The 24,643-nt window shown below is 37.3% G+C and overlaps 1 protein-coding gene across 2 annotated transcripts in view; it reads right to left on the bottom strand.

Moving 5' to 3' along the window:
• Positions 1-335: 335 nt before the first annotated feature.
• The window catches only part of scube2 (signal peptide, CUB domain, EGF-like 2), a 109,188-nt gene continuing 84,880 nt past the window's right edge, over positions 336-24,643 (bottom strand). For both annotated transcript variants that reach the window (XM_028793756.2, XM_028793757.2), the window contains 6 exons: positions 15,789-15,956; positions 14,889-15,050; positions 14,258-14,455; positions 12,783-12,935; positions 4,583-4,662; positions 336-3,979 (listed from right to left, as the gene is read on the bottom strand). In XM_028793756.2, coding sequence (XP_028649589.1) covers positions 3,827-3,979; positions 4,583-4,662; positions 12,783-12,935; positions 14,258-14,455; positions 14,889-15,050; positions 15,789-15,956 — 914 coding nt within the window. In that variant the 3' untranslated portion in view covers positions 336-3,826. The remainder of the gene's footprint in view (positions 3,980-4,582; positions 4,663-12,782; positions 12,936-14,257; positions 14,456-14,888; positions 15,051-15,788; positions 15,957-24,643) is intronic.

The raw sequence follows: 24,643 nt of genomic DNA, 5'->3' as shown, positions 1-24,643 counted from the left end.
GTGGCTTCTACTACATCATCAACACTCCTCTCTTCACTCTGCATGAAGACATGACACTAACATTTTTTCCACAAATTACATAAGGTACATAATATTCAAACAAAATATTTTGGCGGGAGTATTCCTTTAATAATTTTGGGCAGCCTATATAGCTAATTAAAAAGTTGTATTAGCAATTTATTCTTTCAGCTGGTTAGGAAACAGAATAGTTAATAGAAACAGAACTTTTTATGTTGCACTTTGAGATTTACTGCTAATGTAACGTGCCCCTACAAATAAAATGCATTATTATTATTATAGTTACATTATTAAAATCAAAACAAAATAGACTGCAACAGGGAAATGTGAATTTATTTACTATTATTTACAACATTTCAATGCATGTAGACAAATATTAAGCCAGCAATTTAGGTTGACAGAATAATGAAAAACTATTTCAAGAAATCTGCATCAGCAGACCTAATAATGAGAGGACTGCAGTGCTCAACAAAAGTAAAAAGCCATGAGTAAAGTTTTGCTCTGCCTCACTGACCTCAGATCCCTTTCATTACTGATAAATCTTATTTAAAACCAAGTTATAGACTTGGGCTCCACAATCTCTGCAAAACAAATCACATTAACAAAATAAAACCAACAGACGTGCACAAGATTAAAACCTTGTGAAGACAAACAGAAAACAGGAAGACATGTTATGGGAGTTATTCATTCTCTTTACTTAAAGGTAAGGGAGGATTAAAGGAATACTCCATCCAAAATTGATATTTTAAATATGTCAATCTCATGATTTCATGCAGAATGGAGAGGAAAATGATGATGAATGATGATGAATAGAAGGTAAAAGTGACCAGTGGTGTACAATGGCAAACAATGCGGAAAAGTCCAAATCTCCCTTTACTCGCATTGCATAATCCACATGTCAGTCATCCAGTCACAGAATACCCTCCTCATGCGTCACTCAACAGTCCGGTCTTCAAGTCAAAATGTCTTTCCCATGATGCTTTAGCTTGCTGTTTATAATTTGCACTGTTTACTCACAAAGTATATATTTAAAAATATATCAAAAAATGCATGTGTTTTGAGTATACAACTGGATAATTGATGTGTGGATTATACAACATGGGTAATATTTTCTTCATTTTTTTCCATGGGCATTTTTCCAGTTATTTGCTGCTGTACAGCATTAGTCACTATTGACTTCTATGACATCATAAGCTTTTTTCTCTCCATTATGCTTGAAAACATGAGATTACAAATTTTTCTCAGCCACCCTTAAAAACTACATGTAGTAAGCAACATTAAAAATAAATTGCATTTTTGCTTGGAGTATTTCTCTAAAGTTGTTGCAGTAACTTTTGTTGTATTATTATTATTTTCAGAAGCACTGTACATACATAATGTTACCTGATTATGTGTTATTAACTGCTGTTGAACTTCTGTTCTGCTGGAGCTGATGTAGGAATTTCAGAGCAAAAAAGTTACACAATTAAAAATAAAGTTCATGTTTGTCCAGAAGTAATTTCTAAAAGAAATGTTAAAGTTAATTACAGAGTTAATAAGTCTTTTATACATAATTTACATAATTAAATACGAGGCAAAATATTAAAGCCTTACACACACTTAGCAGCAGGTAACATGTTTCCAACTAGTGAACCATCTGCTGGGTCTGAAGGACAGCACTTGAATAAAAACCTTCCACATCCTTAACAACTTGGGTTGATGTTCTTCTGGAGTAGGATTTTAATATACGGTATGTTGTTTCATGCTTGAGTTCTACTAGTAGTTGTCACAAAAGCACTGTACTGTAATGATAAAGGTATTATAGCACAATTGTAAGCGTATATACAACTGGAATGATGAAGAAAAGGCTGTCACCATATTGAGATGTGATAATTAGAGGAGAATGTGGCACAATGGTTAGCACGGCTGCCTCCCACCTCCCAGGACAACCCTGGCCTGCTTACAGGCTAGTCTGTGTGGTGCTGCTGGTTTTCTTTAGTTGACTCACTGGAATTTCTGATATCATCCACGTCTGAGCAAGTGTGAAGGTAAATATGGGTAAACTACACCAGACTGGCATCCAAGCCATTGTCTGTTACTGCCTACACCTGATATTGCAGAGACAGCCTTCACTTCTCTAAGCCATTGTTTCAAAATATGCAGGTTTCTTAAATTGATAAATTCAAGAAATATCATAGAGGGACTGCAGAGGGCTGGCACCCTGCCCGGGGTTTGTTTCCTGTGTTGGCTGGGATTGGCTCCAGCAGACCCCCGTGACCCTGTAGTTAGGATATAGCGGGTTGGATGATGGATGGATTATAGAGGGACAAAGACTTCTGAATTTTAGTACACTGCAAATCATTAATTAAAACATAATATTTTAAGGAGAAAATGTCTATTTTTGGTATACAAATACAATTCTATGCGTGTTGTATTAGTTATTTCAAAAAGTCCAAATGATAAATGCGTTTGCCTTTTATAACAAAGCAATAAAATGGAGGCCTGGCCCTTAATATACTAGAGACGCATGAGGTGGGGGCCTGGCAATGACTTTAGCATTGTCTCCATTTCGACTCCCTGTGCTCAATATGTAAACACGTACATTTTGCAAGTTTTTCATTCTAACTTTTTAAGGTACCTTCACAAGAACTAGATAACCAATACTTCAAATAAACCCAACAGTTAAGCAGTTTACCTAAATTCCCAAAAGACACATTATTCGTAAAAAAAAAAAAAAACTGTAGGACTTTCATTTCAACTTGCTGCCATTAACTGAGATGATATGAGCAGCATACTACTTTCATACAAGATGTGCCCAAAAGAACAGTGTAGCTTGTTGTTTAATAAGAGCCATGTCATATTTAAACTTTACAATCCCAAGGTCTTTAGTTTTTTAAATTTAATTTAAAAACCCCATTATGGGGCATTCAGTCTCTCTTGGCCTTGTTTTCAGCCTTCTTCCAGAACACAGCTGTTGGCAGAGACCAGATAAACCAACTGTAGAGTTTTACAGTGTGAGCGAGCGACTGGGGTCCATGGACACTTGTGTGCTCAGAGTGGCAAATCTCTCTGGTGACACTAAAGTTAGAGCGAGGGGCTGGGAGGGATGAATAAATTATAGTTACATTTATGGTGTAAAAAGAGAAACACGAGCACTGCACAGATGTGTATCAAGTGCAATCGAGCCATTATCTGAATAAAAGTCAACTGACAACAAGGGGTGTGCAACTAAACATTTCCTTGTATTTAGTTTTAACCTTTTATTCAAGATTTTATTACCTAAATGTTTACTTGAATGACTTGTGACAACCAAATGTAAAGCAGCAGTGTAATAACTGGTTACTGTATGAAATAATGCTTCAATATCATGCAATTTTAAAAAACATTTGCATTACTCCCCACCTATAAATCTCCTTTGGAACTTCTAAACAAGCATCCTCATGTGCTGTTACCTGGTTTCAGTTGTTTGTTGTGCAGGTACTCTACATTACATTGGAATACTTAGAAAATGTAATTTAGAGAGGATTCTGTAATAATGCACTGCAACATACACTTAAGGTAACTCCATGAAGATTTAAATACATCCAAATGTACTTTTCAAATTCTTCTTTAAAAGAAAGCAGTTCATGAAAGAGTACACCATCAAATGGTCTTCACGATCGCCATATCAAAAGAGTCTTGTTCATTCCCAACTGACTTCAAATAGCAGACTTTTTGCCCAAATTTCCTGAATTGGCAACACTGGATGCAAACACTGTTAAAAGCTCTGTCTTCTGTGGGAATTCACCAAATAAGAACCCAATTTGTCCTAGAAGTACGTTTTTAGTAGCTACTTATAAGGCCTAAGAAACCTTGAGACTTTAGATCGAAGAAAACGAATAAATGATCTTGGAAACATTTCCCTTGACTCTTGCGCAGTATATTTAAAGTAATTTTGTGGATGTGCAAGGACATCAAACAACGCCTTGATTAACTTCTTGTCCTAGAAATAAAAAAGAAGAATATGTAAGGCTACACAGTATTTAACCTGGAAACATTCCAAACTTTGATAGTTTTTTTTGAAATGTAATAAAAACAAATTGAAATTTCTTATACCATGCACTAAGTACACCTTTATCTTTAAAAAAATATATTTACATTCTAAGAACTTAATAAATCATTTTATTATTTAAAAACAACTTTCATAATGTAGTACGTCTATGAACAGTGTAAGATTAACTTTAGATTAACAATAAGGAGTCAAACTCAATTGACAGCAGGTTTGTCAACTGTTTCTTGAAGACAACAATATCATTAAAATAACACGCCCCAGTCTACATTAGTAATAATTTGAACAAAGCACTGAATAAAATTATGAGATTTCAGTAAAAATATAGGTGTCAGTATGATGGCAACATACTGGCAGCACTTCTGTTTTTCACACTGTGACTGTTTATTACTCATTGCCAATGGATTCTAACAGCTAACAGCTTCTGCATAAAGGTTTTAACATTAAAAACATACATTACATATTAATGGTACAATGTGTTATTCCATTTTAGATAGTATTATGAATAATTTTTCTTATTTTCTTTGCTAAAGATACCTTTAGTATTTCCTGATGATTTTCTGAGGCATAGAGTCTTCCATCCCGAACAATGTCTTCAATTAACTCCTGGTAATCCTCTGTAGGGATTAATCAAGCAGATTTAGCAGAAATGAAACAAATGAAAGGTGAATCATTTTAGGTGTAAAGAAGGGTGACTATCCAATCAGTGTACTGCAGAACAAACACACACAAACACTCATGCCAGTCCATTGGAGACTTGCTAAATAAACTAACATATCAATCTCTGTCATATGAAGGAAGAAGATCATTCAGACAAACCAAGGAAACTATGCCAGCTCCACAGATACGGAGCCTAGCCTGGGATTCACACTCAGTACTATGAATCTATGAACCTGCAGCACTAACAATTGTTTCACCATGAATAAAAAATAAAAATAAAATTTCCATAGAACCATGAACTCTTTCTTCAAGGTAAGGCATAGTACTTATCTACTACAGGGCTTCTTGTGCATATCCCTACTTTCTCCTAGCGGACCAATTCATGTCAGCTTGCCTAGCTTGCATGTCTTTAAGATTTGGTGGGAATCGGAGTAATGTGGAGAATGTGCAAACTCCACACAAAGAGTGACTCGAATAAGAATCACGCCTTGAAATCAGAGGAAGCAGACTTAATCAGAAAAAAACATGTTGTACAGAAAAAGATCGAAGTCTTTGTTATTGTAACAAAAATCATACAAAAAATAATGAAAAGCATAAAATCAACAAGGGCATTTTGTTCATTTATGTAAAGCAGATATTGATTTGTAAAAAAAGAAGAAATGAATGCCAAGGAGAGAGATTTCCCTGAAATACTAGTAAGATATGGAATGAAATAAAAAAACAAAAACTGTATTCAAAGTTTGTTTACATATTTCTTTAGGCTACTGATCTTGTGTGATCAGTCTATTTCTTTCATACATTTTCACCTGCCTTATATCAGATTAATTGTCTCCAAAGACACTGTGTGCCAGAACCTTATCTATAGCATCATTCTACATTTCAGTCTATGTTCCTTGTTGAGGCCAACATTACGATCTGTTTTTCAAATCCCTCATCATGACTGCATTACATCAAAGCATACTCTCTCTCTCTCTCTCTCTCTCTCTCTCTATATATATATATATATATATATATATATAGTCATATGAAAAAGTTTGGGAACCCCTCTCAGCCTGTATAATAATTGACTCTCCTTTCAACGAAAAAGATAACAGTGGTATGTCTTTCATTTTCTAGGAACATCTGAGTACTGCGGTGTTTTCCAAACAAAGATTTTTAGTGAAGCAGTATTTAGTTGTATGAAATTAAGTCACATGTGAAAAGCTGGCTGTGCACAAATGTGGGTCCCCTTGTCATTTTGCTGATTTAAATGCCTGTCACTGCTCAATGCTGATTACTTGTAACACCAAATTGGTGGATTAGCTCATTAAGCCTTGAACTTCATAGACAGGTGTGTCCAATCATGAGAAAAGGTATTTAAGGTGGTCAATTGCAAGTTGTGCTTCCCTTTGACTCTCCTCTGAAGAGTGACAGCATGGGATCCTCAAAGCAACTCTCCAAAGATCTGAAGACAAAGATTGTTCAGTCTCCTGGTTTAGGGGAAGGCTACAAAAAGCTATCTCAGAGGTTTAAACTGTCAGTTTCAACTGTAAGGAATGTAATCAGGAAATGGAAGGCCACAGGCACAGTTGCTGTTAAACCCAGCAGGTCTGGCAGGCCAAGAAAAACACAAGAGCGGCATATGCACAGGATTGTGAGAATGGTTACAGACAACCCACAGATCACCTCCAAAGACCTACAACAACATCTTGCTGCAGATGGTGTATCTGTACATCGTTCTACAATTCAGCACAATTTGCACAAAGAACATCTGTATGGCAGGGTGATGAGAAAGAAGCCCTTTCTGCACTCACGCCACAAACAGAGTCGCTTGTTGTATGCAAATGCTCATTTAGACAAGCCAGATTCATTTTGGAACAAAGTGCTTTGGACTGATGAGACAAAAATTGAGTTATTTGTTCATAACAAAAAGCGCTTTGCATGGCGGAAAGAATAACACCGCATTCCAAGAAAAACACCTGCTACCTACTGTCAAATTTGGTGGCGGTTCCATCATGCTGTGGAGCTGTGTGGCTAGTTCAGGGACTGGGGCCCTTGTTAAAGTCGAGGGTTGGATGAATTCAACCCAATATCAACAAATTCTTCAGGATAATGTTCAAGCATCAGTCACAAAGTTGAAGTTACGCAGGGGTTGGATATTCCAACAAGACAATGAGCCAAAACACAGTTCGAAATCTACAAAGGCATTCATGCAGAGGAGAAGTACAATGTGCTGGAATGGCCGTCACAGTCCCCTGACTTGAATATCATCGTAAATCTATGGGATGATTTGAAGCAGGCTGTCCAGGCTCAGCAGCCATCAAATTTAACTGAACTGGAGAGATTTTGTATGTTAGAATGGTCAAAAGTACCTCCATCCAGAATCCAGACACTCATCAAAGGCTATAGGAGGCGTCTAGAGGCTGTTAGATTTGTAAAAGGAGGCTCAACTAAGTATTGATGTAATATCTCTGTCTTGGTGCCCAAATTTATGCACCGGCCTAATTTTGTTATGATGCATATTGCATATTTTCTGTTAATCCAATAAACTTAATGTCACTGCTGAAATACTACTGTTTCCATAAGGCATGTCATATATTAAAAGCTCAGCCAATGATAAACAAAAATCCAAAGAATTAAGAGGGGTTCCCAAACTTTTTCATATGAATGTATATATATATATATATATATACAGTGGAACCTCGGTTTGCGAGTAACTTGGTTTAGGAGTGTTTTGCAAGACGAGCAAAAATTTTTAATAATTTTTGACTTGATAAACGAGCGAGGTCTTGTAGTACGAGCAGTATGTATATTCTTTGTCTGCTGAGCATCATGTGATCACAACTGAGCTGATGGTTCTTCTCTCTCTCTTGCTGCGGGATTGTGGGCAATCGTCTCCTATTCTCCGTCTGAGTCGGCGTGCCTCACTCATAGTAAACATCCGTGCGAGCGTATATTGTTTACTACAGCATTAGCATTGTGACTGTGTGTGCGCGCGCTTGTGTGTGTGTGTGTGCTCACGCGCGTGTGTGTATGTGCTTGCTCGCACGCAAGTCCCCGTCTTGCACACTAAAACACAAAGCTGAGTCTCAGTACTTTAGCAACACCAGCTTTATTTAGCTTGAAATAGACGCAGCAGTCAGGAAGGGCCCTGCCCATTTATAATGTTCCTTGTTCCTTGTATCACCCATCGACGGCAGGCACTTATAGCATGTCCGCGATCTTTTCAGATTCGCTTTTCACGGTGAACTGCTACAGTGCTGGGAGACTGCGATTGCTTTGGGACGCTCTTCCGCGTGTCATCCCGTTGGGTGGAATCCCACAAGAGTTTAGAAACTCACTCACACCAGCCATGATTCTTTTCAAAGGTAAAGTGCAGGTTAATTTGTTTTATGCATTTTTACTTTATATTTTGTATTAATCATTTTTATATGAATAGTTTTGGGTTGTGGAACAAATCATCTGAGTTTCCATTATTTCTTATGGGGAAATTCACTTTGATATATGAGTGCTTTGGACTACGAGCATGTTTCCGGAACGAATTATGCTCGCAGACCGAGGTTCCACTGTATATATAAATATATATATATATATATATATTGTGGGGAACAGCCCGGACACAGACAGGCAGACATCATTTCGTCACCCAACACACGTTTATTTACAAGTCTGTTTACAAAGTTCAGTGCTCCACAACCCACAGACTCCCCAAAGTCCAGGCCAAACCACTATGCCTCACTCTTCAGGCCGCCTCTGTTTCTCCTCCTGAGACCTTGTCCAACTATTCTCCCGACTCCAGCCCCTCTCTGAAGGGAGGCGGCCCCTTTTTATGTGCACCCGGATGTGCTCCAGGTGCTCCCCTCCAATCTCCCACTGGCACTCCCCAGTGTGGCGGAAGTGCCGGCTGCGTACCCAGTGCGTACACATACCCTGCGTACTTTCTGGCAAAGTGTAATCTGTCCTTCCTATGCTTGAGGTTTACCAATGGTTTGCACCTTGTGGTAAACTCTGTCTTTACTTTCACGAAGTTTTCTCTTGATAATAGGCTTTGGCAATGATAGGCCAACCTTCTGTAAAAAGTGCTCTTGGTTTGGCTAGATGTTGTGAAGGGGTTCTTCTTCACTAAGAACACAATTCTACAATCATCCAGTGTGTTTGTTCTTTATAAGAATGTACCAAATGTTTGTGTTATCACTCTAATGGGTTTGTTTTGTCTTCTCAGCATAATAATCACTTGTTTTTACTTGCATGGACAGCTCTTTGGAACTCATATTGACAGTCCACAGCGACAGCTTCCAAATGTAAACTCCACACCTGGAACCACTTTCAGGCCTTTTCCCTGCTTAATAGTTAATACAATGAGGGAATTGTTCCCATCAGGCTATGGAACAGCTTGTCAGTCAGATGTTCAAATACTTTTGAACCCCAGAAAATAGGGGGACCATGTATAAAAATGTCATTCTTAAAAGGCTCATATGATATTTTTGGTAAACCCCTTAAATTAAAGCAGAATGTCTACACTTCAATCACATGTTGATTGCTTTATTTCAAATCCATTGTGGTGGGGTACAGAGCCAAAATTATGAAAATTGTTTCACTGTCCAAATACTCATGAACCTAACTGTGTATGTATGTATGTATATATATATATATATATATATATATATATATATATATATATATATATATATATATATATATATAGTGGTGGATGGCCAGAGTCCATGCCCGGCCGGGATGCCCCTTTGTTATATGTTCAGGGGGAGCAGCCATGGATGGTGCAATACTGTACCTCCTCCTGGACGCTGGATGGCCACCCCCCTGGTTTGGAGCGGTGCCTCGGTTTCCCGCAGGGTTCCATGGGAATTGGAGTTGGGTGCAGCCCTGTTGGATCCCACAGGCGCGCTAGGGGGTGCTGCAACTGGGACTCCTGGGCCCATATGGGCAGCGTATTTGCCACACCCGGAAGTGCAGCTGGGACTCGGCTATCAACCACCTGGAGCACTTTCAGGTGGACAATAAAAGGGCCCAGTAACCACCACACAATGGCCAGAGTCAGAAGGAGGAGGATGAAGCTTGACAGAAGAGTGGTGGTGCAAAGGAGGACTGTGCGTGTTGGTGTTTTGTTTGCTGTACTTGGGACTGTGTTGTTCCTGTGGGAGTCACAGGGACAACGTACCCCACAGGTGAAGAAAAATAAAAAGTTTATTTATTTTATGTGTGCATCACGGTGCCAGTCTGTGTCGGGTCGACTCCCATATAGCGCCTTTTACAATATATATATTGTGAGAGATGGCCAGCAGCTTATACTGACATAGTAAATTCGTCATTAGATACGGGGGTCTTCCCAGACTGTCTTAAGACTGCTGTAGTTAAACCCCTACTTAAGAAAAATAACCTCGACCCCACTGCTCTTGAAAATTTTAGACCCATCTCTAACCTGCCTTTCTTAAGTAAAATTCTAGAGAAGGCAGTCATTATGCAATTAAATGAGCACCTTAATAAACATGTTATTCTTGATAAATTTCAGTCAGGTTTTAGAACAAATCACAGCACAGAAACTGCACTCGTTAAAGTAGTCAATGATTTGCGGGTAAATGCAGACAGAGGCCATTTATCTGTTCTCATCCTCTTAGATCTGAGACACCATTGATCATAATATTCTTAAAAATCGCCTTAGTCAGTGGGTGGGCCTCTCTGGCAGTGTCTTAAATTGGTTTGAATCCTACCTGGCAGGGAGAAAATTCTTTGTTAGTTGTGGTAATTACAACTCAAAGACACATGATATCCTATATGGTGTTCCACAAGGCTCTATCCTGGGTCCGCTGCTCTTCTCAATCTACATGCTTCCATTAGGTCAGATTATCTCAGGGCACAACGTGAGCTACCACAGCTATGCTGTTGACACACAACTGTATTTATCAATAGCACCTGATGACCCTGAATCTCTTGATTCACTAACACAATGTCTGACTTGTATTTCAGAATGGATGAATAGTAACTTTCTCAAATTAAATAAAGAGAAAACTGAAATCTTGGTAATTGGCAATAATGGATACAATGAGGCTATTAGAAATAAACTGGAAGCATTAGGATTAAAAGTCAAAACGGAGGTAAAAAGCTTAGGGGTAACTGTTGACTGTAATCTAAATTTTAAATCGCATATTAATCAGATCACTAGGACAGCATTTTTTCACTTAAGAAACATAGCAAAAGTTAGACCTCTTATATCATTGAAAGATGCTGAGAAATTAGTTCATGCGTTTGTTTTCAGTCGACTAGATTACTGTAACGCACTCCTCTCAGGACTACCCAACAAAGACATAAATCGTTTGCAACTAGTGCAGAATGCAGCTGCTAGAATCCTTACCAGGAAAAGAAAATCTGAGCACATCTCTCAAGTTTTGATGTCACTACACTGGTTACCTGTGTCATTCAGGATTGACTTTAAAATTTTGCTTATGGTTTATAAAGCCTTAAATAATCTTGCCCCATCCTATATATCGGAATGTCTGACGTCTTATATTCCAAATCGCAACCTCAGATCCTCAACTGAGTGTCTCCTTAGAATTCCAAGAGCAAAACTTAAAAGAAGTGGTGAGGCGGCCTTCTGCTGTTATGCACCTAAAATCTGGAATAGCCTGCCAGTAGGAATTCGCCAGGCTAATACAGTGGAGCACTTTAAAAAACTGCTGAAAACACATTACTTTAACATGGCCTTCTCATAACTTCACTGTAATTTAATCCTGATACTCTGTATATCCAATTCATTATAATAACCATTCATGGTGGCTCTAAAATCTGTACTAACCCCTACTCTCTCTTCTGTTTCCTTTTCCGGTGTCCTTTTGGTGGTGGCGCATCTACTCTAAGTACCATGATGTTCCAAAAATGATGGATGGATTAAAAGCCAGAAGTCTGTATGACCATCAGCATCAAGTGACTTCGTGAGAACCCTAACTACAAAGAGGACTGTTTCATTTATGTTAGGTAGAATGCCCAGAGGGGACTGGGCGCTCTCGTGGCCTGGAACCCCTGCAGATTTTATTTTTTTCTCCAGCCGCCTGGAGTTTTTTTTTGTTTTTTCTGTCCTCCCTGGCCATCGGACCTTACTCCTTTTCTATGTTAACTAATGTTGCCTTATTTTAATTTCTTATTTTGTCTTTTATTTTTCTTTTCTTCATTATGTAAAGCACTTTGAGCTACTTTTTGTATGAAAATGTGCTATATAAATAAATGTTGTTGTTGTTATCCTGGCCAATACATCCAGGCCGCTAGATGGAGTCCTCCCTGCAACATGGAGGTGCCCCGGATTCCCGCAGGGCATCATGGAAAATGGAGTTCGGCTTCACAGCCCTGCTGGAAATCGTGGGTGCCGCCAGTGGAAGTACTTCCGGGCTGAAGAAAAATATGAATCTTCAACCGACCCGGAAGTGCTAGTGAATCACATGGACTGAAGGACAGGAGCACTTCCGGGTTGCGGACTATATAAAGGACTATGGGAAACCCAGCAAGCAGAGCCGGAGTTGGGAGGGAGTGTGACAGAGCTGCTGGGAGTGGAGGATTGGTTATTTGTGATTTATTCATTATTGATTTATTGTTTATGGTGGTGGAGGTGCTTTTGGGCACTTTATTGAAGAATATTAAAATACTTCTGGGTGCTTTTAAACCAATGTCTGCATCTGTTTGTTGGGTTTCACGGGGCAATAGCGCCACCAAACATCCATTAACTTTATTTATATATATATATATATATATATATATATATATATATATATATATATATACACACACACACATATATATATATATATATATATATATATATATATATATATATATATATATATATATATATATATATATATACACACATATATATATATATATACTGTATATATATGCATACACTCTAAATAACTATTTAACTATATAGACAAAAGAACCTGGGGGTACCCATGTACAAATTCCACACAGACAGTAACAGTAACACCAACCCCTCTCTAATACACACATAAATTACAAGAAAGAATAAAAAAATAAAAGAGATGTCATATTAAATCTTTAAAAATACAAGGAAAGATAAAAAAGTCCTTACCATCATATGTAACATATGGAACTTGAAATCCCTTTGCACTGTTGCCCTCATTTGATTTAAACTGAATCCATAACTTTTTGGATCTTGAAGTAAATGCTATTGGACGTTCATAGGTCTGACAAGTTTCATATGTAGTAACTGAATTGGATGAAGCTACAAAAGGAAATATTCTATTTTAAAGTTAAAATCAACTACTAGACAAAGCAAAAATATGTCATTTAAATATAAAATGTAAAAGTATTTCACAGAACACATCATAGGCTAAATCAAACAGAATATGAAAACAGCAAATCAACACAGCATTGCATTAGCGTTACTGGATATACTGTATAGTAACTCATTGTGTTCTCCACATGTGACAGTAAGCTCACTGAAGTGAATAAGAATGAAAGCAGTTGCTGAAGCAGATGTTTCATTGCAGAAATACTTTACATTTAATTCATCCATTGAGTGAATGTCTTACTGAACCCATTTAATGAATATACTGTAGTAGGAAATGTACGCCTATCCTAGCAGTATAAGGTGCATGGCAAAAATCATACCTGGACAGACCATGTTAGATTTACTAAACAATATTACTGCATGTGTTTGGAATGTGTGAGGAAGCCAGTGAAACCCAAACAAACACATATAGAACATGAAACTCAACAGAGAAGACAGCTTCCATCCCCTTTGGAAATTAACCTGCGAGGGAACATTACCATCTGCTACATCACTCTCCCTTCCACCCTATATTTAAAAAAAACACTTTGTACTAAGCATTTTTTCTTTTTATTTATTACTCTTTTGATGCCGCAAGGGATTAAGGTGAAGACAGGTGGGACAAAAACTAACACAAGGCAAAAAGGCACCTTGAATGAAACTTCAAAACATGAAAAAGCAAAGTAATTAATGTATACTACAATATAAACATGACAGCAAGTTCTTTGCTAAAGAAACTGGAGACCCTGTGATATGCAAAAAACAGCAAGAACACGCATTCAATAAGGCTGTTTGTACCACAGTGAACAAAACAATCTTTTATGTTTTTACATTTTAAGGAGACTTGTGTTATCTGCCATTGACAAAATACAAAAATAATGCAAACATTGTTTAACAGAAAAATTGGATTAGTTGTTTGGATTATAAAGTGTTATCATGAAACTAAAACTGTTGTTTCAGTTTGACAATGAATTGGGTCCAGAAGGGCATGATAATAGTATACTTTTGGTTGCTCCATATTGGTGAAGAATTCTACAGCACATACATTTGTGTAAAAAAGTTCTATACCATAAAAAACTGTGTAATGTAAAAAGAGAAAATCAAATTAAGGCTTATTTTTACTTATTTAAAGCAGGTAGCAGAAACACATCCAATATACCTCAAAGCATTTTAAGCAATCTGTTTCATGATAAAAATAACAGGAATCTTTGTGGCAAAAATGAAGAAAGAAAACTGTTCAACTGCTTATCAAACAATCCATTAAAATTACTCACAGCTTTTCCTCATGACTAAATAGTCTCCACATTCATCTTCAATAGGCAGATATATCTCCGGGACCACTATGAGAATGCGTCGTTTAGATGGTGGGTTTATGTTCCATGTGCATTCAATATTTGCTGGATAATCCCCAGGATAATTTGGAGATTCAATAAATCCAGTGAAATCTCCAAGTTCTCCTCCACAATGTCTGTCTGCCAAAAAGACAGACACAATTTCTCAATAGTTTGTCCAAAATGAAACCAGCAACTTTAAAAATACTATGGATCAAAAGTTTTCAAACTTTTCATACATTGTAAATACGACCTTATCATGAAACTGTTCATTTACTGTAATGTTTACTGTCAACCACTGGAGGGGGTACAACAGCAATGAAAAAAAAGCTAATGAGGCTGGCTGATGTTACTGAACCCACTGTTACTGTAAAAGAAATATGATTTAAAAACTGAATGCAATATCTACAAAGCTAAAGTAAAAAAAAGAATAAAATTGTATTTAAGTAATAACACTATTTTTTTTAAACTTGACTACCCAGAGACACAAAAGAAACCCAATTTGCCTAAGCAAATTATAAGAGATAAACAAACTAATAAGGGCAGTATTTAAATGTAAAATATCAGAGCTTACTTTTACATTGAGTTACATTTGTTGAGCCATCAAAGTCGGTCGTGGTATTTCCAGGGCATGCAATGCAGTAATGCTGCCCAAACTCAGGTTGATATGTCCCCACTAGGCAGCGGATACATCTGTGAGTTGTTGTGTCATAAAAATGTCCTGGTGAACACTGAACTGTAAGAAAAGTATAAATGAATAGCTTAAAAAAATATAGTAGCACAGTAATATGATAATGCCTAAAGGAGACACTGCATCATTTTCTCATCATTTTCACTTCTTTCCTACTAGACTGCAAAAAATGTGAATTTCCCATTGGGATTAATAAAGTATCTATCTATCTATCTATCTATCTATCTATCTATCTATCTATCTATCTATCTATCTATCTATCTATCTATCTGTCTGTCTGTCTGTCTGTCTGTCTGTCTGTCTGTCTGTCTGTCTGTCTGTCTGTCTGTCTGTCTGTCTGTCTGAATTTAAATTATACTCTTTTTAAGTTTAATTTGATAGCTGCCTTAAGTATTGCAGGTTCAATGATTGGTAAGGACAGGGTAAAGTCAAACCCTGCCACATATAACATTCTAGAGATACTTTGTCAGCAATGAGCATCTGGTGTCCAGTATAGTGATAGCAGGAGAAGTCAAAATGTATTAGTGCTGGACTAAGAATTTCTTTAAAGCATTGATACGGAACTCTACAAAACTCTAAAAATATGTTGACACAGAAAGCATCTACAAAGCTTTTAACACTCCTATTTAGCTGTGCATTTGGGAAATCATATGTTTGTGCCATATACACAGTGCTTTTAAGCTTTCAGTCCTTTATAATACTAACTTTCTGTGCTCTAGGTTGGAATAAACAAATTCATGTCAACATTTATCAATCACTAAGTATGTGTAACAAAAAGCAAACCTTTTGTTTCACAGTCCTGGAAAGATACTGCTGCAACATACTTTGTTGTGAGGCTTCCCCCACAGGGAAAACAAGATGTTCGGCCTGCTTCAGGCTGATATGTTCCAAGTGGACAGGACTGGCAAGGTTTAAATCCGTCTAAAGAGAATTCACCTGGGAAACACTGACCTAAGAGAAAAAATAAATTGTTAGAGACTATCAGAAGGAAGCAGATGACAAAACACACTCCCCAAAGAAGAGCTTGACCCCAGGAGTGAATTTAAATCCATTTTGAGCAAAGGGTAAAGTTGAGTCAAGTGGTACGAGGAGACACAAGTACAAGACTCAATGAGAAGAGGAGACGGAGTGAGGCACTGAAGTTAAGAAAAGGAAAGGATAACCGAGTGCTTGGTGTTACTGATAGAGATTTAAGGTTTAAGACCTGTACAGACAGTCTCAAAACTCAGCCAAGAGAGAAAAGAAATTCTGTAGTATAAAAAATAGTTTTCTTGGCGAGAATAAGACTAGCATATATAGTAGGTCAGTACATTTGAAGTCAAAGTGAACTTTATTGTCATCTCAACCATATACAAGTATACAATAGACGAAATTGCAAAGCTCAGAGTCCACAGTGTAACAACATGACGTGCAAATAATAAATTAAAAGTAGAATTAAAATTTAAATTTAAAATTAAAACACAAACAAGACAAGACATTGTGCAAAGTTACAAGACAAAGAAGTAGCAGCAATATTGACGTGTAGTTAGCAATATGAACATTGATGCAATGTATGGTATTTGCAATCTAGATACATAAATATAGTCAATAGATATGTAATATAATAAATAAATAAATAATAGATATAGATGATACAGAAATTATTAGAACTGTTTTATCATTTTACCAGTAAATTTCATAAAGTTGCAGACTTTATGAAAGGATTTTGTTTCTAATTAATATCTAAGGAGATATAAAATGTTTTTGTTGGGGAAGCTTTGTGGGGCATTACAATTAAAGTAAACATTTGTAAAAAAGCAACCAAGGGAGTTTATAACACCAGTATAATCAAGAGTTTCAGATCAGTCAGGTTAACTAGAAGGACATAATTTTAAATAATAAAGCAAGTGGGATTAAAAAGCTGAAAAATAAAGTATTATGAAATTTAAGGGTTTTTTCTTTTCTTTTTTCTGTTGATCAGATCTTTCAGTCAAAACCTACAATGGCCAACATTTTGTTGACATTTGAAGTAAAAAAAAATAAATACAACTTCAAAAGTAAGCAATCTGAAACAATGGTATTTTAATGAAAATGTTATGGCACAATTATGATTTATTAGAAGAACTAAAATAAAACATGACTGAATGTGGAATTTGCAAAAATGTTAGTACCCTTTCAGTTGTAAGGACCCGGGGTATCCAAATGTTTGCATGGTACTGTTTCAGATAAAATTTTTAAAAAAGAATGAGAAAGAAAAACAAAACATTACTTCTGAAATATTTTTAAAAGAATAACACAATCCAAAAAAGTATGGTTTTGGAAAAGAAATTGCTTTTTTTGAACATTACTATATTACTGTGAAAGATATCTTTGTTCACTATCTGATTTAAAGCATTACTGCATATTTTTCACAGTGAATCCCACAACTCTGGTACCATTCTGCCTCTCTGGATCTCCTACAACCTATAAGAAGATCAAACCAAATTTCCAGTGAAACACAATAATAACAGAGAAAATCAAATGAAGGCAGATACTTCTTCACATTATTGCCTGTATTTAAGTTATTTTAATATATTTCTGAATTCTATATATTGTACACATTTAAAGATTAAAAATTCAAATTCCTATAGATTATGAATTTAGGAATTCAGGAGACATTTATCTAACAAACATTTACAGTGATGGAAGCACTATTTTGCTTTCACATTTTCCTTACATATTATTATATTTAACAAAAAATTTCCAGTAAAGTATCATTTTTAATTTGTGTGTTTTTTCAATGTCTATCTAGATACTAATTTTAGTTCCAAAGTAATATTATGATATCTGTTCTTGTTCTTTATTTCTCAGTTTTTACCAGACCTTACAATAGACCACATATAGATAGATTTCCACATGGAATCTATGTTTACCGTAACCCTTCAGCCCAGCCAGCTATTTAGATATCCAGAATCTAAAAATCAAAACATAACTTTCTCAAACCTGTTCAATCTAATTCAGAGATGTAGATGAAGGATTAGGTTACAGACTAGTCTAAACATCTTTCAAACTGTATTTTATATAGCAGCTTTTATAAAGCAAATCATTAAAAGGTTCCTTACAAATCATAAAATTGTACATTTCAATTCAACAAGACACCATAAACAGTGTGGTGGTTTTAAGAATAAATGTCTTCATGTGTTTACAGAATATATCACATTGAAAGACAAAAATCAGTCACATGCTAATAAAAGGAACAGGGATATTTGTTCACTTTAAAAATCTCGTTAGCAAAAACTACTACTTATTTAAAAGATGAAAGTCAAATGAGACCCATTGCTTTTTGCTGTCCTTAACCACAGTCCATCATTTTCTGACCTAACATTTTCAATAACATGGTAATGGGGAGCCAAAGCATATTTTGGCACCATCATAGCTTGACAGCAAATGACATTTGATAATGAAGTGTAGAACTTAAAGGCTGAAGCATTTGCCAGTTAAGAAATAATAATAATAATTGAATAAAAAATACTAGGCTTTGCTACCAAGGAGTAAAATGTTTACAGGCAGTATAAAGCATTATGAAGGAGGCTGAGTGCACAGCTAATACAAAAACAAACGTGAACCATGACATCACAGAATTAATCTAAATTTAAGAATAAGTTATTGAAATAAAATATGCTAAATAAAATATACTAATGATGTTCAAGGTGTCTAGTAAGGCTTTCAGTTAGTCACTGAGTAGGTTAAATATTGTCTTTAATGTCCACTCATTTCTAGGCAAACTAAACAAATTATGCTTGCCTTGCTAATGCTTATAATAAAACTGGACTTCCAAATGCTTTGTTATAAATTGGAGTCTCTACGCCTCACCCAGCTTGAAAGTCATGAAGTAAACAGCTGATTATGGACATCCAGAGAATGAGATGTTTCCAGCCACTGATGGAAATGTCTGGCTATATCAGATAAGACTTTAACCAGTTTCAAAGATGTTGCTGCATGTTTTCACAGACTGAGCTGGGATGATTTAACATACTGCAGTGGCTGGTCTTACAATGAGTCACCCCAAAGGCAGTGCATGTCTGGCTCTGCCAGTAAATGTTGCCCTACAAGTCATGTTGATTTGAAAAAAATGGTGTGTAATTTTTCCCAGACACTTCTGAATGATGATATTTGCCTGGATGTTTTTGAACTCCCTGGTTGAATAAACTTTGTGAACAGAGTGGTCACATGTTAAGCAATGTTACTGTATGTTTCTGCTCCTGGATCTTGCTTGCCTGACAGTAACTTTAATGTCAGTACTGAAGGACTGTGAAAATATTATGGGTGTCCTAGCTTTACTTGGGACAACTGTGAGAAATAAATCATTTGTCTTTGTAAACATAAATGCAATAAACTCAATAATTTTTGACTGGTGCAGTGACAACTTTCTATTTGATTTATACTTGGACCTGAACCAGTTTGACTACAGACAAAGTATAAGGATATAGGATTCATAGGGACTCATAATATTCCTCAACATATAGAATCACCTAGCACATATGTCCTGATCATCTTTACTGGCAATGCTTCTGCTTTTAACATAGCTATTTTTAAGTTATTTTGATAAACTGATTATCTATCAATCCCTGTGGTTTTTGGCTATTGGATTTACTTTCTGCAAGAAAGCAGATGGCAATTCTGAAAGACCCTCACCTTGATTACAGTTGCAAGGTAGTCTTGTATGTAAAATGTATGTACTGTAAACTACTGTATTTCAAATGTGGATTCTGTGAGGAAGGTAAAGTTTGCTGACGATACTATAATTTCAAAGTTCATCTAAAGTTATGATTTGTTTATGTATATGAATTAGTTAAACTAGTCAAATGGTATGGGTGGAGTAGTGGTGCAGCTGTAGCACCAGGTGGTCACTGTGTGGAGTTTGTATGTTCGCCTTATGTCCACATGAGTTTTCCTCCCAGAGTCTAAAGACATATGCAGGACAATTGAAATGGCAGTACTAAATTGGTCCTAGTGTATGTGTATGTGTTTGTGTGTTTACCCAATAATGGTCTGGTGCCCTATCTGGGTGTTGTTCATGCTTTGCGCCTGATGATTGCTTAGATAGGCTTCAGCTACCCTGTGACCCTGCCCTGGATAAATGGGTTATGAAAATGGATGAATGGATAGTCAAATGATGTGGTCTAAATAAACTGGAGCTATATGTTAATAAATTAAAAGGAAATGGTGGTGTCTAATGATATTTGTATTTCTCCAATAAAGGGAACTGACAAGTTTATTTAGCAAAATCATCTTCTAAGTAACTCATGTTCTTTATTTTGCCTTATACAATTTCTTGTATTAGGAATTTGTTAGTTTTTGCATGCCCCTTGGGGTCAAAGCGCAGGGTCAGCCATTGTACAGCACCCCTGGAGCAATTACAGTTTAAGGGTCTTGCTCAAGGGCCCAGTAGAGTAGGATCTCTTTTTTGGCAGTGAGGGGGATTTGAACCAGCAACCTTCTGGATACCAGTGCAGATCCTTAGCCTCAGAGCCACCACTCCACCCCATCTCCCCCCTGCTATTTTTATGGTAATAACGTAAATACATATTTTAAACAAATGCATTTACAAATATGAGCACCTATAAAATATTAATATACCTGGCAATCAAAAAGATTTTCTTAAATAGATGTATATATTTCTTACACTGCCGTTTCAGCAAGGCAAACTTCACACATTATACTATCTGTAGCTTACATGCATTTTTCTCTTTGACTTGTCAGCATAGCCTCCATTTTTCTCTTAATTTGGAAAGAAATAAACACATTGTGTGATGTTCTCATCTTGTTAATATTAGAATAAGTATTTGAAGTGAATCAGTCAATTTCTATCCACGAACAGTATTCCTACACACTGTCTACAGCGAAATTATATGTGACCATCAACAACACTGTAAAATAATGTAAAACAAAACTGTGAACTCAATAGAAGGTTTAACATAGGTTTTACTTTTCTGTCAAATTTCAGACAAATGTTTTTATGTTTTGACAGAATTAAAGTTTACAGCAAGTCAGTAATACACAGTTGACATATCATGCCTTACAGTGGAATGCAAACTACCTGCCAGCCCAATATTATGAGGTAGTAGGAATTTGAGTGAAGCTTCAGGTCAGCTTTAGAAGGTAGGGACAAATTGCTTCCATACTGGGCTGCTCCATATTTAGAGGCGAGTGTGGCCTGTGCCCCTTACAAGGATGTACATCACTCAAGCAGTGCTTGCAATGGTCCTTGTCTAAGTACTAGGTTCCTGGAGAACAAGTGCAGGATTAGCCATAGTTACCTTCTGTTTGTTTCCCTACAAGCCCAAGCATGTGATTGGGTTCTCATACACACAGGTATGGGACCTCTGTCATACAGTCATTACCTAAAGTCCTAGGACACTGGGGTGTACCTTGTGACAATAAAAATGGGTATTATGTGCTTAAAGAAATAAACAGCTTGAAATGGAAGAAGAAGGAGAAGAAGAGGGGGGAGACGTGTCCAGAGGGGGGAGAGAGTTAGCAGATATGATGGACAGAAGGAAGGTTGATATATTGTGCATGCAAGAGACTAAATGGAAGAGGAGTAAGGCCAGGTGGATTCAAATTGTTCTATCATGGTTTGGATGGGAGGAGAAATGGGGTAGGAGTTATTCTGAAGGAACAGTATGTCAAGAGTGTTTTGGAGGTGAAAAGAGTGTCAGACAGAGTAATGAATATGAAGCTGGAAATTGGAGGTGTGATGATGAATGTTGCTAGTGCATATGCCCCACAAGTTGGGTGTGCGATGGAGGAGAAAGAAGATTTTTGGACTGAGTTGTATGACGTGATGAACAGTGTACCCAAAGCACAGAAAGTGGTGATTGGAGCGGATTTCAATGGACATGTTGGTGAAGGGAACAGAGGATACGAGGAGGTAATGGGTAGGTATGGTGTCAAGGAGAGGAATGAAGAAGGTCAGAAGATAGTGGATTTTGCCAAAAGGATGGACATGGCTGTGGTGAATATGTATATTAAAAAGAGGGAGGAACATAGGGTTACGTACAAGAGTGGAGGAAAATGCACACAGTAGATTACATCCTATGTAGAAGAGTCCATCTGAAGGAGATTGCAGACTGCAAAGTGGTGGCAGATGAAAGTGTAGTTAAGCAGCATAGGATGGTGGTCTGTAGGATGATGTTGGAGATCAAGAATAGGAAGAGAGTGAGGGCAGAGCCAAGGATCAAACAGTGGAAGTTGAAAAAGGAAGACTGCAAGGTTGAGTTTAGGGAGGAGGTGAGACAGGCACTGGGTGGTAGTGAAGAGTTACCAGACAGCTGGGAAACTACAGCAGATGTAGCAAGGGTGACAGCAAGAAGGGTGCTTGGCATGACATCTGGACAGAGGAAGGAGGAAAAGGAAACCTGGCAGTGGTATGAGGAAATACAGGAGAGTATACAGAGGAAGAGGATGGCAAAGAAGAAGTGGGATAGTCAGAGAGATGCAGAAAGCAGACAAAAGTACAAGGAGATAAGGTGCAAGGTGAAGAGAGAGGTGTCGAAGGCTAAAGAAAAGGTGTATGATGAGTTGTATGAGAGGTTGGACACTAAGGAGGGAGAATAGGACCTGTACCGATTGACTAGACAGAGGGACCGAGCTAGGAAAGGTGTGCAGCAGGTTAGGGTGATAAAGATGGAAACGTATTCACAAGTGAGAAGATTGTGTTGAGAAGATGGAAAGAGTACTTTAAGAGGATGATGAATGAAGAGAACGAGAGAGAGAAGAGGTGGGGATAGTGAATCAGGAATTGCAATGGATTAGCAAGAAGGAAGTAAGGACAGCTATGAAGAGGATGAAGAATGGAAAAGCCTGTTGGTCCAGATGACATACCTGTGGAAACATGGAGGTGTTTAGGAGAGATGGCAGTGGAGTTTTTAACCAGATTGTTTAATGGAATCTTGGGAAATGAGAGGATGCCTGAGGAGTGGAGAAGAAGGGTACTGGTGCCAAAATTTAAGACTGTAGTAACTACAGGGGAATAAAATTGATGAGCCACAGCATGAAGTTATAGGAAAGAGTAGTGGAAGCTAGGTTAAGAAGTGAGGTGATTATTAGTGAGCAGCAGTATGGTTTCATGCCAAGAAAGAGCACCACAGATGTGATGTTTGCTCTGATGATGTTGATGGAGAAGTATAGAGAAGCCCAGAAGGAGTTGCATTGCATCTTTGTGGACCTGAAGAAAGCATATGACAGGGTGCCTTGAGAGGAGCTGTGGTATTGTATGAAGAAGTCGGGAGTGGCAGAGAAGTAAGTACGTAAGAGTTGTACAGGATATGTACGAGGGAAGTGTGACAGTGGTGAGGTCTGCGGTAGGAGTGACGGATGCATTCAAGGTGGAGGTGGGATTACATCAGGGATCGGCTCTGAGCCCTTTCTTATTTGCAATTATGATGGACAGTTTGACAGATGAGATTAGACAGGAGTGGACTATGATGTTTGCTGATGACATTGTGATCTGTAGCGATAGTAGGGAGCAGGTTGAGGAGACTCTGGAGAGGTGGAGATATGCTCTAGAGAGGAGAGGAATGAAGGTAAGTAGGAACAAGACAGAATACATGTGTGTAAATGAGAGGGAGGTCAGTGGAATAGTGAGGGTGCAAGTAGAGTTGGTGAAGGTGGATGAGTTTAAATACTTGGGATCAACAGTAGAGTAATGGGGATTGTGGAAGAGAGGTGAAAAAGAGGGTGCAGGCAGGGTGGAGTGGGTGGAGAAGAGTGTCAGGAGTAATTTGTGACAGATGGGTATCAGCAAAAGTGAAAGGGAAGGTCTACAGGATGGTAGAGAGACCAGCTGTGTTATATGGGTTGGAGACAGTGGCACTGACCAGAAAGCAGGAGACCGAGCTGGAGGTAGCAGAGTGAAAGATGTTAAGATTTGCATTGGGTGTAACGAGGATGGACAGGATTAGAAATGAGTACATTAGAGGGTCAGCTCAGGTTGGACAATTGGGAGACAAAGTCAGAGAGGCTTGATTGCGTTGGTTTGGATATATGCAGAGGAGAGATGCTAAGTATATTGGGAGAAGGATGCTAAGGATAGTGCTGCCAGGGAAGAGGAAAAGAAGAAGGCCTAAGCGAAGGTTTATGGATTATGGTTTTATGGATGCAGTTTTGATGATTTTTCTATTAAAGAAATATTTTTATATGTTACTTTCCCCATGTAGTTTGTAGTGATGGCTGAGAAAAAAAAAATAATCTTGTGGTTTCATGCAGAATAGAGATAACAACATTTCTGATATAACAGGGGTCTATGGTGACCAGAAAACCATATCAAAAATGTTGATGAAAACAATATCTCACAATACTCATGTTGCATAATCCACGAGTCACATTTTTCCAGTCATATGCTCACAATTTTCTGACACATGTATTTTTACTAAAATGCTGATAAATGAACCACTTCTAAAATGTTTTTGTCATTTACTATGTAGTTTGACACTGTTATCTCTGAGATTAATTTTTTTTCTTAGCCATCACTACAAACTGCATGAGGTAAGTAACAAAAAAAAAATCTTTTTTTTGATGGTGTATTCCTTTCACTGCCTTTTTCAGTGCAAGATTCGACTTACACACAAAACTGAATTACGAACATGTGCAGGAACAGTACTTGAGGCTCGTCTGTA

This window comes from Erpetoichthys calabaricus, chromosome 2, assembly GCF_900747795.2.
Source record: "Erpetoichthys calabaricus chromosome 2, fErpCal1.3, whole genome shotgun sequence".
NCBI lineage: Eukaryota > Metazoa > Chordata > Cladistia > Polypteriformes > Polypteridae > Erpetoichthys > Erpetoichthys calabaricus.
The sequence above is the reverse complement of the archived record's forward strand: the minus strand, read 5'-3'. Positions and strand labels throughout refer to the sequence as shown.